The sequence below is a fragment of the Nerophis lumbriciformis genome, linkage group LG17 (genome assembly GCF_033978685.3).
Source record: "Nerophis lumbriciformis linkage group LG17, RoL_Nlum_v2.1, whole genome shotgun sequence".
Taxonomy (NCBI): Eukaryota; Metazoa; Chordata; class Actinopteri; order Syngnathiformes; family Syngnathidae; genus Nerophis; species Nerophis lumbriciformis.
Window position 1 is genome coordinate 11102501 of NC_084564.2, and position 12749 is coordinate 11115249.

Consider the following 12749-nt stretch of genomic DNA (forward strand, 5'->3'; position numbering starts at 1 on the left):
CTCAGAGGCCTTCCTGGTCTTCCTGGATTCAATGGAATCACTGGACCTGATGGACCTAAAGGAGTAAAAGGACAGTCTGCACTTCCTGGACCACCTGGGCGACCGGGTACTGGTGCATATTTATCTTGTTTAACAATAATAACTGACATCTTTTCTTCCTGCTTTAGGACCACCAGGTTTTGTTGGAGATACTGGAGACGACGGTCTTGAAGGATTCAGTTATGCTGGAGAGCCAGGTACTGTTTTAGCAGTCACCTGTGATTTCAGGCAGAAAGAAAATAGTAACAAAGTCATTGTGACGTGGTCCTTTGTATAAAAGAGCTAAAGAGCAGGTGCAGTGTACTTCTACAAGAAGTAGGTAGATTTAACCACCAATGACTTTTCAGCCTTAATGACAGCCAGGGGATGCATAGAATTTCATGCTGAGGTTCTTCTGTTTTTCTATGTGAATCAGGTTCTCCAGGCGTACCAGGCACTCCTGGACTGAGAGGACCAGCTGGGGACTCTTATGTGGGACCCTCAGGACCTATTGGCTTCCCAGGGGTACCAGGCTCTCCGGGACCTAAAGGAGTCCCAGGCCAACCTGGCAAACAGGGTATCCCAGGTGAGTTACTGAATGTGAAATGTAAAACTGCTGGATCTCTTGTTCTGACTGATGAGGGACAATCAACCCATCAAAATGTATTTCTCATTTGTCCAGGTGTCACAGGTCTGCCTGGAGGTCCAGGGCCAAAGGGCCAGAGAGGACAGGACGGTGCATCAGGGAACTTTGGTCCCCAAGGTCCTATCGCTAATCTGTGTGATACTGGAAAGCCTGGCCCTGCAGGCCCTCCTGGGTCACAAGGATTCTTTGGACCCCCAGGTAAAATGTCATATGAGAGCGACAACATTAACCTAATTTTGTGATGGCTCAACGGCGTGTTTGATGTCAGTGACAGCTCATCTAAAACATTAATTTCTCCCCAATGGTTCTGCTCAGGTTGTTCGGGGGAGAAAGGTGACATGGGAGAGCCAGGTTCTCCTGGCTATGGCCTCCCTGGCCCTGTGGGTAAACCAGGTTCTCCAGGTTTTCCTGGGTACCCAGGACCTCAGGGACCCCTTGGCTCCAGTGGGGACTCTGGATATCCAGGGTGGGATGGCCAAAAAGGTGAGTCATTTTCCATCATTCTCACCTTTTTCATTAAATAGTTTTCAATCACTGAATTAAAACCAGTTCACACACATAAATGAAAAGAGATCAAGCCAGAGTTAGGGGTCAGTGTCTTGCTCAAGGGCACCAAAGCAGCACTCCTGAAACAGACTTGCATGTTTGCAACAATCACAATCACAACCTTAAACTCAAGGTCCCAAAGTCGAGTCCTTATGGATGGAACTACTGCTGCCACTGTGTTTTGAAATTCTTGAACCAGCATGTGGCGTTATCAGTCTGTCTGTCAATCAGGTTTGATGGGACCACCTGGTAGGAGCGGTGTCCTAGGGGCGCTGGGATTAGTCGGGGTCCCTGGATGCTTTGGGAGGAAAGGAGAGAGAGGACTTAATGGTAAAGATGGAGCACCAGGATGTGAAGGCCCCAAAGGAGAGAAGGGTAAAACACAGTTTCCAACTTTGCTGTTACTACTATTAGTAACAATTGCAAACCAAATTACATCAGTCACCATCTTGGAATCATCATCTTATTTGTGTCCTTGTAGGCTTTAGAGGGGCCTCAGGACCTCCTGGGGTGACTATGGTTGTCCCCATCAAAGGTGTAAGAGGAAAACAAGGCCTCCCCGGTGACAGTGGCTTCCCTGGTCCAAGAGGTAAGACTGTGAACATGAGCCAATAACATAAACATTGTCTAATAAAAGTCCTGTCCCTCAGCTGCAGTAAATCATTCAGTTGTAGTTGAAATTATTTCTCATAACTTGATTCAAACTAAGTGGTTCAGGTGGATGTTTTGTGAGGCTTCCCTGTTGGACTATTATTTGTTTGCTTACCAGGAAACAAGGGGGCACAAGGTCCTGTTGGAAATCCTGGGTATCCAGGCATTGATATACCCCCGGGCATCGTCGGGCCCCCAGGTCCTCCTGGACGTTTTGGCAAACCAGGGCATTCTGGAGCTCCTGGGCCTCCTGGACTTCCTGGCTTCATTGGCTTCCCTGGCGAAACAGGAGACCCAGTAAGATGAGATATGTTTAGAAAGACCATGTTCATAAATATCCAAGTCCGAATAATTTATTAGGTATAGTTTATTAGTTTATTAGTTTATTAGGTATAAATGTTTATCAATACTAAGATTGATCTTGTCAGGGTGACCCAGGATCCCCTGGGAGGTCTGGTGAAGCTGGTCGTCAAGGACGTTCTGGACCCAAAGGTGCATCTGTCCCCTGCCATGACAGCAAATTGAGCTGTTCCTGACTTTTTTGGCATTCTGCATTTGTGCATCAGGTGATCAAGGAGAGTCTGTTAGTGGTTATGGTTTGCCTGGGGACAAGGGAGCTCCTGGAGATTTTGGATATCCAGGTGACATTTTGATTCTATGAATCCTATTGAACACATTGAATCATAGAACAATCACTAAATCAGCTCAATATTTAAATTTTCTTTCAATAGGTGCGCTTGGACTTCAAGGCGATCCTGGAGCATCGGGTTTTCCTGGCAGTTTAGGCCAGAGAGGTTGCAAAGGAGATCCGGGACAGCCTGGGGAGCAGGGACCACTAGGTACAGACTCCTATCTGTAATGGTCCTGACAAACTGAAATTAGAGATCATCTAAGTATGTGTCCATTAGGTGTGATTGGACCGCCAGGTCCAAGAGGTCGTGCAGGTGTTCCGGGTCTCCCTGGAACTGCAGGTGCTGATGGCCCCCCGGGACCCAAGGGCTTCTCAGGACTCCAAGGTCGAAATCACTAATGTGGTTTTAGTTTTTTTTATGGTTGTGTGGCGCTACTGGTTCAAATGATAACACTCACCATGATCTTGATCTGTACACTGCACAAGTTAGTACTCGTTCATATTATTACTAATTGTTAAAACAGGCCCTCCTGGACCACTAGGACTTCATGGGCTGGATGGACTGAAGGGAGTAAAAGGAGATATCGGTAGTAGAGGTATGGCCAGTGGGTTTTCATTCTTCATTCATTTGTCAACTCTTATAAGTGTCTGTTTCTTTAGGTCTCAGTGTTCCAGGGTCTCCTGGTTCTCTAGGATTTCCAGGAGATAAAGGCCCTCCTGGTCCTCCTGGTCCACAAGGTTCATCACAACCTGGGCCTCCAGGACCCAAAGGCACTGAAGGATCTAAAGGTGTGTGAGCTGTCTGGTTTTTTTTTTTGCTGAAGGCTACAAACCTGTGACCACATCTGGAAGAATGTCCCTATAATAATATTGTGTCTTCATGGAAATAACAGGTTTAAAAAACACATGAGGGAGGGGTCAGCAAGATCAATGGAGCATACTGTATTTACATTAAAAAAAATTACATGGCTCTTTATTTCTCTAGGGCCACAAGGACCAGTTGGCCTCTTAGGCGAACCTGGACCAGACTGTATAAGTCCTCCCCCAGGAGTCCCTGGAGAGCCTGGTGACCCTGGACCAGATGGAGTGCCAGGTTAGCCAGAATTAAATCAAATAAAATGTGAATGAGACCTAAAGTATCTTCGAATGCCTTTCAGGTTATCCTGGTGACACAGGGGAGTCAGGCCCTAACCCTCCGACACCTGGGGATGATGGGGACAATGGAATCCCAGGATGCCCTGGCACAAAGGGAGTGAAAGGATTACCAGGGCCCAAAGGATTACCTGGCATAGGTGGGATTGCAGGGCCCAGAGGTGAGTCAACGAATCCCGATTCGTCAACAGTTGTTAAGTCCTTTTGTATAAACTGCTTTTTACAGAGACAACAATGCACTTCTGATAGTTTTCTGATTTTTAAAATATATGTGATTAGGTGTACGAGGTTCTCCGGGTCTGATGGGGCTACCTGGAAACAGAGGCCCTGGGGGTTCTCCAGGATACACTGGACCTCCTGGATCTCTGGGCTGTTCTGGGATGATGGGCCCAAAAGGGGAGATGGGCAGAGTTTTACCTTGCACCAATTACCCTTCCCCCCCAGAGGGCCCTCCAGGACCTCCAGGGCTACCCAGTCGACCAGGAAGTGCTGGTTTGCAGGGAGACGTTGGTCTTCAGGGACTCAAAGGTATGAAACCCAAGATTAAACAAAGACATTTATGTCAGGACATCTGTTTAGTTTGATGTTCTGCAGGTAAAAAGGGGGACATTGGGTGTCTGGGACCACAAGGGCCTGAAGGGCCACCAGGTCCTGAAGGAGAACCAGGTCTACAAGGCCTGCAGGGGGAGAGTGGATTGGTGGGAGCCAAGGGTGAGACACAAAGTTTAAAATCCTCACAATCCTGATTCATTTTGACACTTTGTAAACGTGAGAGTCATTAAGACTTTCGCTGATGAAGAGTCTTCTGACTGTTGTGCTGATGTCACTTCCTGTGGTCAGGTGATCCTGGTTTTACTGGTGACCGCGGACCTCCTGGACCATCCAGATCACTAAACGCAGGTTTCCTGATGGTCATGCACAGCCAGTCCAAAACAATTCCTTCCTGTCCACTGGAGATGAGGGTTCTGTGGGTCGGATACAGTCTGCTATACCTGGAAGGCCAGGAGAAGGCGCACACTCAAGACCTCGGTACTCGCGAACATGAAGCTCCTCCTTCTCCTTTCCTCTTGTCTGACTCCATCATGCTTATTTCCTGGAGTCAGATCGCTGGTGGCCAATCATCCCCAACTATGTTCTGGCACCACGTTTGAGTCATGTCTTACATTGTGACCACCGCGGTGACAAACTTCAACATGAATATGAACACTGAAAGGATTTTTTAGTTTTTTTCTGTCACATTGGCTTCAATTCCGTGCACCATCTTAAATGTGAGGTCTCAAGTAATGTAGGACTTTCTGTTTCTGCAACACAATCAGTTGTTGTCCCATGATTTGACTGAAAATTACTTTTCCAGGTCAAGCGGGCTCATGTATGCGAATCTTTTCCACCATGCCTTTCGCTTCCTGCAACATGGGAACCTGCTCGTACGCCAGCCGCAACGACAAGTCCTACTGGCTGTCGACGACAGCCGCCGTTCCCACCATGCCTGTGGGCGGAGCCTTCATCGAAGACCACATCAGTCGCTGTGCGGTTTGCGAAGCCTCTTCTGCCCCCGTTGCACTACACAGCCAGTCCACCACTTGGCCTGAGTGCCCCCCTAACTGGAGGAGCCTGTGGACCGGATACTCCTTCCTCATGGTGGGTGCGGATGCTGATAAGTTAACAGTTCAGGTATGTTCTGAAGGACTGGAGTCACAGTTGATTGATTGATTGCAGCATACGGGTGCGGGCGATGAAGGCGGCGGTCAGTCTCTGACATCATCAGGAAGTTGCCTAGTGAACTTCCGGGCGCAGCCTTTTGTGGAGTGCCAGGGTCCTCGGGGAACCTGCCACTACTTCGCCAACATCTACAGCTTCTGGTTGACCACCATGGACTCCTCTAGGCCACCGTCCGACACGTCTTGGTTGTCGAGCACGGTGATGATGGAGGCTCGGCAACAGAGGAACAACATCGGCCGATGTAACGTCTGCATGAAAAAGAGTAAGTGAGGTCGCCAGCCCGAGAAGGACAAAGCGCATCCTCTGTGGCGTCATGTGATTCTGATCTATATCAGTCCATACCTGCTGGAGGGGGAATCGCAGCTTGACCACGCCCCCTCCACATGATCACTGCACGCGCACACCTGTGTGTGTGTAAAGACTTTTTCCACGACCAAGCAAGCGGTCAAAAGTTTTACCTTGACGCGAGAACTCTTTCATTGCTCATGTGCCGACATTCCGGAATATCTCGATGTCTGAAGATGGAAATTCGGAGCATATCTGGAGAACACTTTTGTTTAGAATCACACGCGCAATCATTGAAATTGCAAATACAATAATTGTGAGCAATAATAAATTAAGATTAAACTTATCTTTTGGATTTCCTGCTCTCAGTGCATTTTATTTAGCCGTCATACAAGTGTAAAAAGAAGTTGCTGTACTTTTAAAAGGGGAACATTATCACCAGACCTATGTAAGCGTCAATATATACCTTGATGTTGCAGAAAAAAGACCATATATTTTTTTAAACGATTTCCGAACTCTAAATGGGTGAATTTTGGCGAATTAAACGCCTTTCTATTATTCGCTCTCGGAGCGATGACGTCGGGAAGCAATCCGCCATTTTCTCACTTTCGTCGGTGTGTTGTCGGAGGGTGTAACAACACGAACAGGGAGTCAAGTTGCACCAGTGGCCCAAAGATGCGAAAGTGGCAAGAAATTGGACGAAATTTGTTCAAAATACGAGGCTGTGGGGAAAGCCGACGAAATGGTCAGTCGTTTGTTCCGCACACTTTACCGACGAAATCTATGCTACGACAGAGATGGCAAGAATGTGTGGATATCCTGCGACACTCAAAGCAGATGCCGACATCAACTCCAAAACTGGACAGATCAGCTTGCAGGAAAAGAGAGCGGATGAGGGTATGTCTACAGAATATATTAATTGATGAAAACTTTATTCATTACTCGCGGTTGTACGTAAATTAATATACATAAACTGTGTTTACCAATAATTTAGCTTAAAAACTTTTTTTTTTCAATCATTCGAGTACATTCGGGTAGTCTTGTGTGATGCAGTATTTTGTGTCTATTTAGGTATGGTTAACCTGAGTGCTGAAATCGTGGAAAAATATATGTTCTTAGCGCGCCTGAAATGGGCTGTCTGCACTCTCAAAGTGCATGTTGTTGCCAAATGTATTTCATATGCTGTAAACCTAGTTCATAGTTGTTAGTTTCCTTTAATGCCAAACAAACACATACCAATCGTTGGTTAGAAGGCGATCGTCGAATTCGTCCTCGCTTTCTCCCGTGTCGCTGGCTGTCGTGTCGTTTTCGTCGGTTTCGCTTGCATACGGTTCAAACCGATATGGCTCAATAGCTTCAGTTTCTTCTTCAATTTCGTTTTCGCTACCTGCCTCCACACTACAACCATCCGTTTCAATACATGCGTAATCTGTTGAATCGCTGAAATCTGAGTCTGAATCCGAGCTAATGTCGCTATAGCTTGCTGTTCTATGCGCCATGTTTGTTTGTGTTGGCATCACTATGTGACATCACAGGAAAATGGACGGGTGTTTATAACGATGGTTAAAATCAGGCACTTTGAAGCTTTTTTTTAGGGATATTGCGTGATGGGTAAAATTTTGAAGAAAACTTCGAAAAATAAAATAAGCCACTGGGAACTGATTTTTAATGGTTTTAACATATTATCATAATGTTCCCCTTTAAACAGGGGTTCGGCCTCGGGTCCCAACTTTTCCACTACACCACTCAAATATTAACACCGAATTAGTAATCTCATTCTTTAAAAAAAATTTAAAAAATGTAAAAAGATGAAAAGTATTGTATTTTTCGGACTATATAGCGCAACGGTATATAAACCGCACCCACAACATTTTTGGGAATTTTTTTCCCCATATATGAGCCGCACCGGACTATAAGCTTCAGATATATACCGTATTTTTCAGACTATAAGTCACAGCTTTTTTTCATAGTTTGGTCGGGGGTGCGACTTATACTCAGGAGCGACTTATGTGTGAAATTATTAACACATTAGCATAAAATATCAAATAATATTATTTGTCTCATTCACGTAAGAGACTAGACGTATAAGATTTCATGGGATTTAGCGATTAGGAGTGACAGATTGTTTGGTAAACGTATAGCATGTTCTATATGTTATAGTTATTTGAATGACTCTTACCATAATATGTTACGTTAACATACCAGTTGGTTATTTATGCCTCATATAACGTACACTTATTCAGCCTGTTGTTCACTATTCTTTATTTATTTTAAATTGCCTTTCAAATGTCTATTCTTGGTGTTAACTTTTATCAAATACATTTCCCCAAAAAATGCGACTTATACGCCAGTGCGACTTATATACAGGTAAAAGCCAGTAAATTAGAATATTTTGAAAAACTTGATTAATTTCAGTAATTGCATTCAAAAGGTGTAACTTGTACATTATATTTATTCATTGCACACAGACTGATGCATTCAAATGTTTATTTCATTTAATTTTGATGATTTGAAGTGGCAACAAATGAAAATCCAAAATTCCGTGTGTCACAAAATTAGAATATTACTTAAGGCTAATACAAAAAAGGGATTTTTAGAAATGTTGGCCAACTGAAAAGTATGAAAATGAAAAATATGAGCATGTACAATACTCAATACTTGGTTGGAGCTCCTTTTGCCTCAATTACTGCGTTAATGCGGCGTGGCATGGAGTCGATGAGTTTCTGGCACTGCTCAGGTGTTATGAGAGCCCAGGTTGCTCTGATAGTGGCCTTCAACTCTTCTGCGTTTTTGGGTCTGGCATTCTGCATCTTCCTTTTCACAATACCCCACAGATTTTCTATGGGGCTAAGGTCAGGGGAGTTGGCGGGCCAATTTAGAACAGAAATACCATGGTCCGTAAACCAGGCACGGGTAGATTTTGCGCTGTGTGCAGGCGCCAATTTCCTGTTGGAACTTGAAATCTCCATCTCCATAGAGCAGGTCAGCAGCAGGAAGCATGAAGTGCTCTAAAACTTGCTGGTAGACGGCTGCGTTGACCCTGGATCTCAGGAAACAGAGTGGACCGACACCAGCTGGACTGCTGCTGAGTGGTCCAAAGTCATGTTTTCTGACGAAAGCAAATTTTGCATTTCCTTTGGAAATCGAGGTCCCAGAGTCTGGAGGAAGACAGGAGAGGCACAGGATCCACGTTGCCTGAAGTCTAGTGTAAAGTTTCCACCATCAGTGATGGTTTGGGGTGCCATGTCATCTGCTGGTGTTGGTCCACTCTGTTTCCTGAGATCCAGGGTCAACGCAGCCGTCTACCAGCAAGTTTTACAGCACTTCATGCTTCCTGCTGCTGACCTGCTCTATGGAGATGGAGATTTCAAGTTCCAACAGGACTTGGCGCCTGCACACAGCGCAAAATCTACCCGTGCCTGGTTTACGGACCATGGTATTTCTGTTCTAAATTGGCCCGCCAACTCCCCTGACCTTAGCCCCATAGAAAATCTGTGGGGTATTGTGAAAAGGAAGATGCAGAATGCCAGACCCAAAAACGCAGAAGAGTTGAAGGCCACTATCAGAGCAACCTGGGCTCTCATAACACCTGAGCAGTGCCAGAAACTCATCGACTCCATGCCACGCCGCATTAAAGCAGTAATTGAGGCAAAAGGAGCTCCAACCAAGTATTGAGTATTGTACATGCTCATATTTTTCATTTTCATACTTTTCAGTTGGCCCACTAGCTGCGGAAGCTAGCTCTCCAATCAGCGAAACAGACTCAAGAACTCCACGGTGACGTTTTGGTGAATTTACTGAGGAATTTGTGAAGCTGAAACATTACAAAAAGAATGTCATTGTAAGTTAATACTACGAACACAGACACTTTTAAACGTGTTAGCATATTAGCTGATGCATGAAAACACTCCTACAGACATCACACATGGAACGGTTTAGCAAGCACAAACTGTTTTAGTTATATTGTAAAAGTTACAATCGTTGCTGTGAGCGATGAATGAAGAATCCATACGAGCTTAAACGCTGTGGATGACTAGAAGACGGAACGGCATTTCTACTTCCAGTTTAAAGCACTAAATGGAAGGACACAAACTTGTCAAAAAAATGTTGCCATAGTACAAACAATAACACATCTTTTTCAGTGCATTAGTTGTTTTTTGTCACCGATTCTGTTCATAACTTTTATGGACAGAATTTCTAGGCGCAGTCAAGGCGGTTTGGTGGCTGCACGATTAGGTCTCTGCTTTTTAGGTACCACTCACAAGTTGGTTGATTCCATTGGAAGTGGCGGACAAACCTTTTCACCGACTAGGACGCGAGTTTAGAAACCCTAGCACAGAGCAGGGATGACCACGCCCTGCGCTCCCCGGAGCTCATTTGATTGGTCGCTGCAAAGTCTCTGGCTTGTGCGTTGAGTGCGCCACCTTCAGTAGTTGAAGGTAACACAACTCTACTTTTATTAATAAATTACATGCATAGCTTGCAAAAACTTCCAAAATGGCCGAAATCTGTAGCCATCACTAGAAATGACTTTGTTCCAGAAGTTTTGAGGCTTGTCTCTGTGCTGTTTGGCGTAATGTAAGCGGGATACTTTGACATTAACGCAGCAATGGCTTTCGACCATGCAGCCCATTTTTCTTCAAGTGCCTCCTTATTGTGCATCTTGAAACAGCCACACCACAATTTTTCAGAGTCCTGTATTTCAGCTGAAGTTATTTGTGGATTTTTCTTTGCATCTCGAACAATTTTCCTGGCTGTTGTGGCTGAAATCTTTGCTGGTCTACCTGAATCCCTCATTTTCCACTTCTTAATCAGCGTTTGAACACTGCTGATTGGCATTCTCAATTCCTTCGATATCTTTTTATACCCCTTTCCTGTTTTATGCAGTTCAATTACCTTTTCTCGCAGATCCTTTGACAATTCTTTTGCCTTCTCCGTGACTCAGAATCCAGAAACATCTGTGCAGCACTGGATGAAAGATGCAATGGTCTGTCAGAAGCCCAGAAACTCACTGACCTTTTATACACACACATTAATTACAAACAAACATGTCACAGGTGAGGATTGGAACCTTGCTTAGCCATTCAAACCTGTTTGTGTCAACTTTTGTGCATGTTATCTGGTCAAAGTCACTGGGGTATGTAAACTTTTGCTCAGGGTCATTTGGGTACTTTCTTTTGTCATATTGATTTCAAAAGTATATATATACATATACACACACACACTATATATATATATAAATACACACACACACACACACACATATATATATATACATACTTATATATATATATATACATACATACATATGTATATACCAGTGACGTGCAGTCACTAGAGGCAGGTGAGGCCATCATGGAAAGAAAAAAAATGTAAAAAGAAAAAAATATATATTAAATTGTTAAATGTATCCAGTGATTATACTATAACGTTATTTTCCATTTAATTTCACCAGTTTTAGATTATTTTTATTCAAAATCGCTGAATTTTCACATTTGCCGTTCAAATACTGAGAAGAGACGGTGCGGTGAACAGCAGCCAGTTGAGGCACGTCACTCATTTGTGCCTCAACATGGATTGCGGACTCGGCTAACTGCTGGCCTGCTGTGCAGTGAGACCGTATTGCTATATGAATTATATTATACATTTCCATAGTTTAGTTAGCTGAGGTATATAATGTACAGTGTATTTTGTCAACAACTGTATGTGTGTAACGTATTTCTTGTGCTGAGCGATCATAAAACTGCTGCAAAAGACGCACTGGCTGAGGCTCGCAGTAATCCGCCTCCTGCACCCCCGCCGTAGAATGCAACCCCTGACGGGAGTGTTATATCAACTAAAGCCCACACTTAAACTTTCCACGTGCAAGATTGAATCTATTTAAAAAATGTATTTCATAAGAAGCCAAAAAGTGCAAAAACAATCATGTTCGTGTTGGAGGAGTTGTGAATGACTGCAGGGCCACAACATTAGGTACACCTGCAGACTGCAGGTGTACCTAATTCACAACTCCTCCAACACGAACATTATTGTTTTTGCACTTTTTGGCTTCTTATTAAATAACTTTTGTAACCTATTTTTATGGGCTTTCCTCTTTGTGATGTTAAGTTCCTGTTATGCGCTGTTATACAGTATATGCCTTGAGCTCTTATTTTGAAGGCGCTAAGAGCGGAATTTTGACACGTTGGAGTGGAGCGGAGGTTTTTGAAAGAAGGTAAATAAAGTGGTCCTCGTGTAAACTGGAGCCTCCGTGTTTGTTATTTTGTAGTTTCATACAGTATAGGCGACATTTATAAACCCTCGGTTACACTTTTTTAAATAGATTCAATCTTGCATGTGGAAAGTTGAAGTGAGGGCTTTAGTTGATATAACACTCCCGTCAGGGGGTGCATTAATCCAGCACAACAGCGGCACATGGACTTCATTTATAAGTAAAGGTAAGACCATAATAACGTTTTTTTATTAAATGTACTTTTTTGTGTGCTACAGTTTGTATGTGTAAGTTAAAGTAGCAATGATTGTCACACACACACTAAGTGTGGTGAAATTTGTCCTCTGCATTTGACCCATCCCCTTGTTCACCCCCTGGGAGGTGAGGGGAGCAGTGGGCAGCAGCGGCGCCGCGCCCGGGAATCATTTTTGGTGATTTAACCCCCAATTCCAACCCTTGATGCTGAGTGCCAAGCAGGGAAGAATGCTGGTATGAGCTTTTAAACATAACCCGTTAACTGCTGCCAATCAAATGGTGAATAAGATACTCTTTAGGGTTCATATGTTTGTAAATCTGACTGTGATGAAGTCAGTGCCTCACCAGCCATCAACCTCACCGCACGTCACTGGTATATACATATATATATATATACACACATATATATATATATATATATATATATATATATATATGTATATATATATATATACACACACACATATATATATATATATATATATATCAGGAGTAACAGGTCATGTGGTACCTGTCCTCCAGGAGTGATATACATGGGACTACATTTCTGGGCGTGTTGTTGACGACCACTAAAATGTACTTTCGCAACAATTATTTATTTATTTTTACATTTTGCAACATTAAAAACGCTCAGC

General features: G+C 43.8%; 1 protein-coding gene and 1 long non-coding RNA gene across 3 annotated transcripts in view; one reads left to right on the forward strand and one right to left on the reverse strand.

Annotated features, from left to right (window-relative positions):
• LOC133614471 (uncharacterized) overlaps positions 1-2134 on the reverse strand; it is a 4586-nt gene extending 2452 nt beyond the window's left edge. Inside the window, exons 1-2 of the long non-coding RNA XR_009816577.1 lie at positions 1977-2134; positions 1-255 (exon numbers count right to left, since the gene is read on the reverse strand). The exon at positions 1-255 is cut by the window's left edge and continues 2223 nt beyond it. This is a non-coding gene — a long non-coding RNA (uncharacterized lncRNA). The remainder of the gene's footprint in view (positions 256-1976) is intronic.
• Positions 1-6003, forward strand: part of col4a4 (collagen, type IV, alpha 4) — a 56734-nt gene extending 50731 nt beyond the window's left edge. For both annotated transcript variants that reach the window (XM_061972450.1, XM_061972451.1), the window contains 21 exons: positions 1-106; positions 168-236; positions 455-604; positions 701-862; positions 980-1147; positions 1442-1585; positions 1692-1799; positions 1980-2158; positions 2290-2353; positions 2428-2502; positions 2593-2700; positions 2770-2877; positions 3017-3088; positions 3153-3281; positions 3478-3585; positions 3650-3805; positions 3924-4172; positions 4239-4355; positions 4485-4673; positions 4999-5282; positions 5361-6003. The exon at positions 1-106 is cut by the window's left edge and continues 2 nt beyond it. In XM_061972450.1, coding sequence (XP_061828434.1) covers positions 1-106; positions 168-236; positions 455-604; positions 701-862; positions 980-1147; positions 1442-1585; positions 1692-1799; positions 1980-2158; positions 2290-2353; positions 2428-2502; positions 2593-2700; positions 2770-2877; positions 3017-3088; positions 3153-3281; positions 3478-3585; positions 3650-3805; positions 3924-4172; positions 4239-4355; positions 4485-4673; positions 4999-5282; positions 5361-5633 — 3018 coding nt within the window. In that variant the 3' untranslated portion in view covers positions 5634-6003. The remainder of the gene's footprint in view (positions 107-167; positions 237-454; positions 605-700; positions 863-979; positions 1148-1441; positions 1586-1691; positions 1800-1979; positions 2159-2289; positions 2354-2427; positions 2503-2592; positions 2701-2769; positions 2878-3016; positions 3089-3152; positions 3282-3477; positions 3586-3649; positions 3806-3923; positions 4173-4238; positions 4356-4484; positions 4674-4998; positions 5283-5360) is intronic.
• Positions 6004-12749: the final 6746 nt, after the last annotated feature.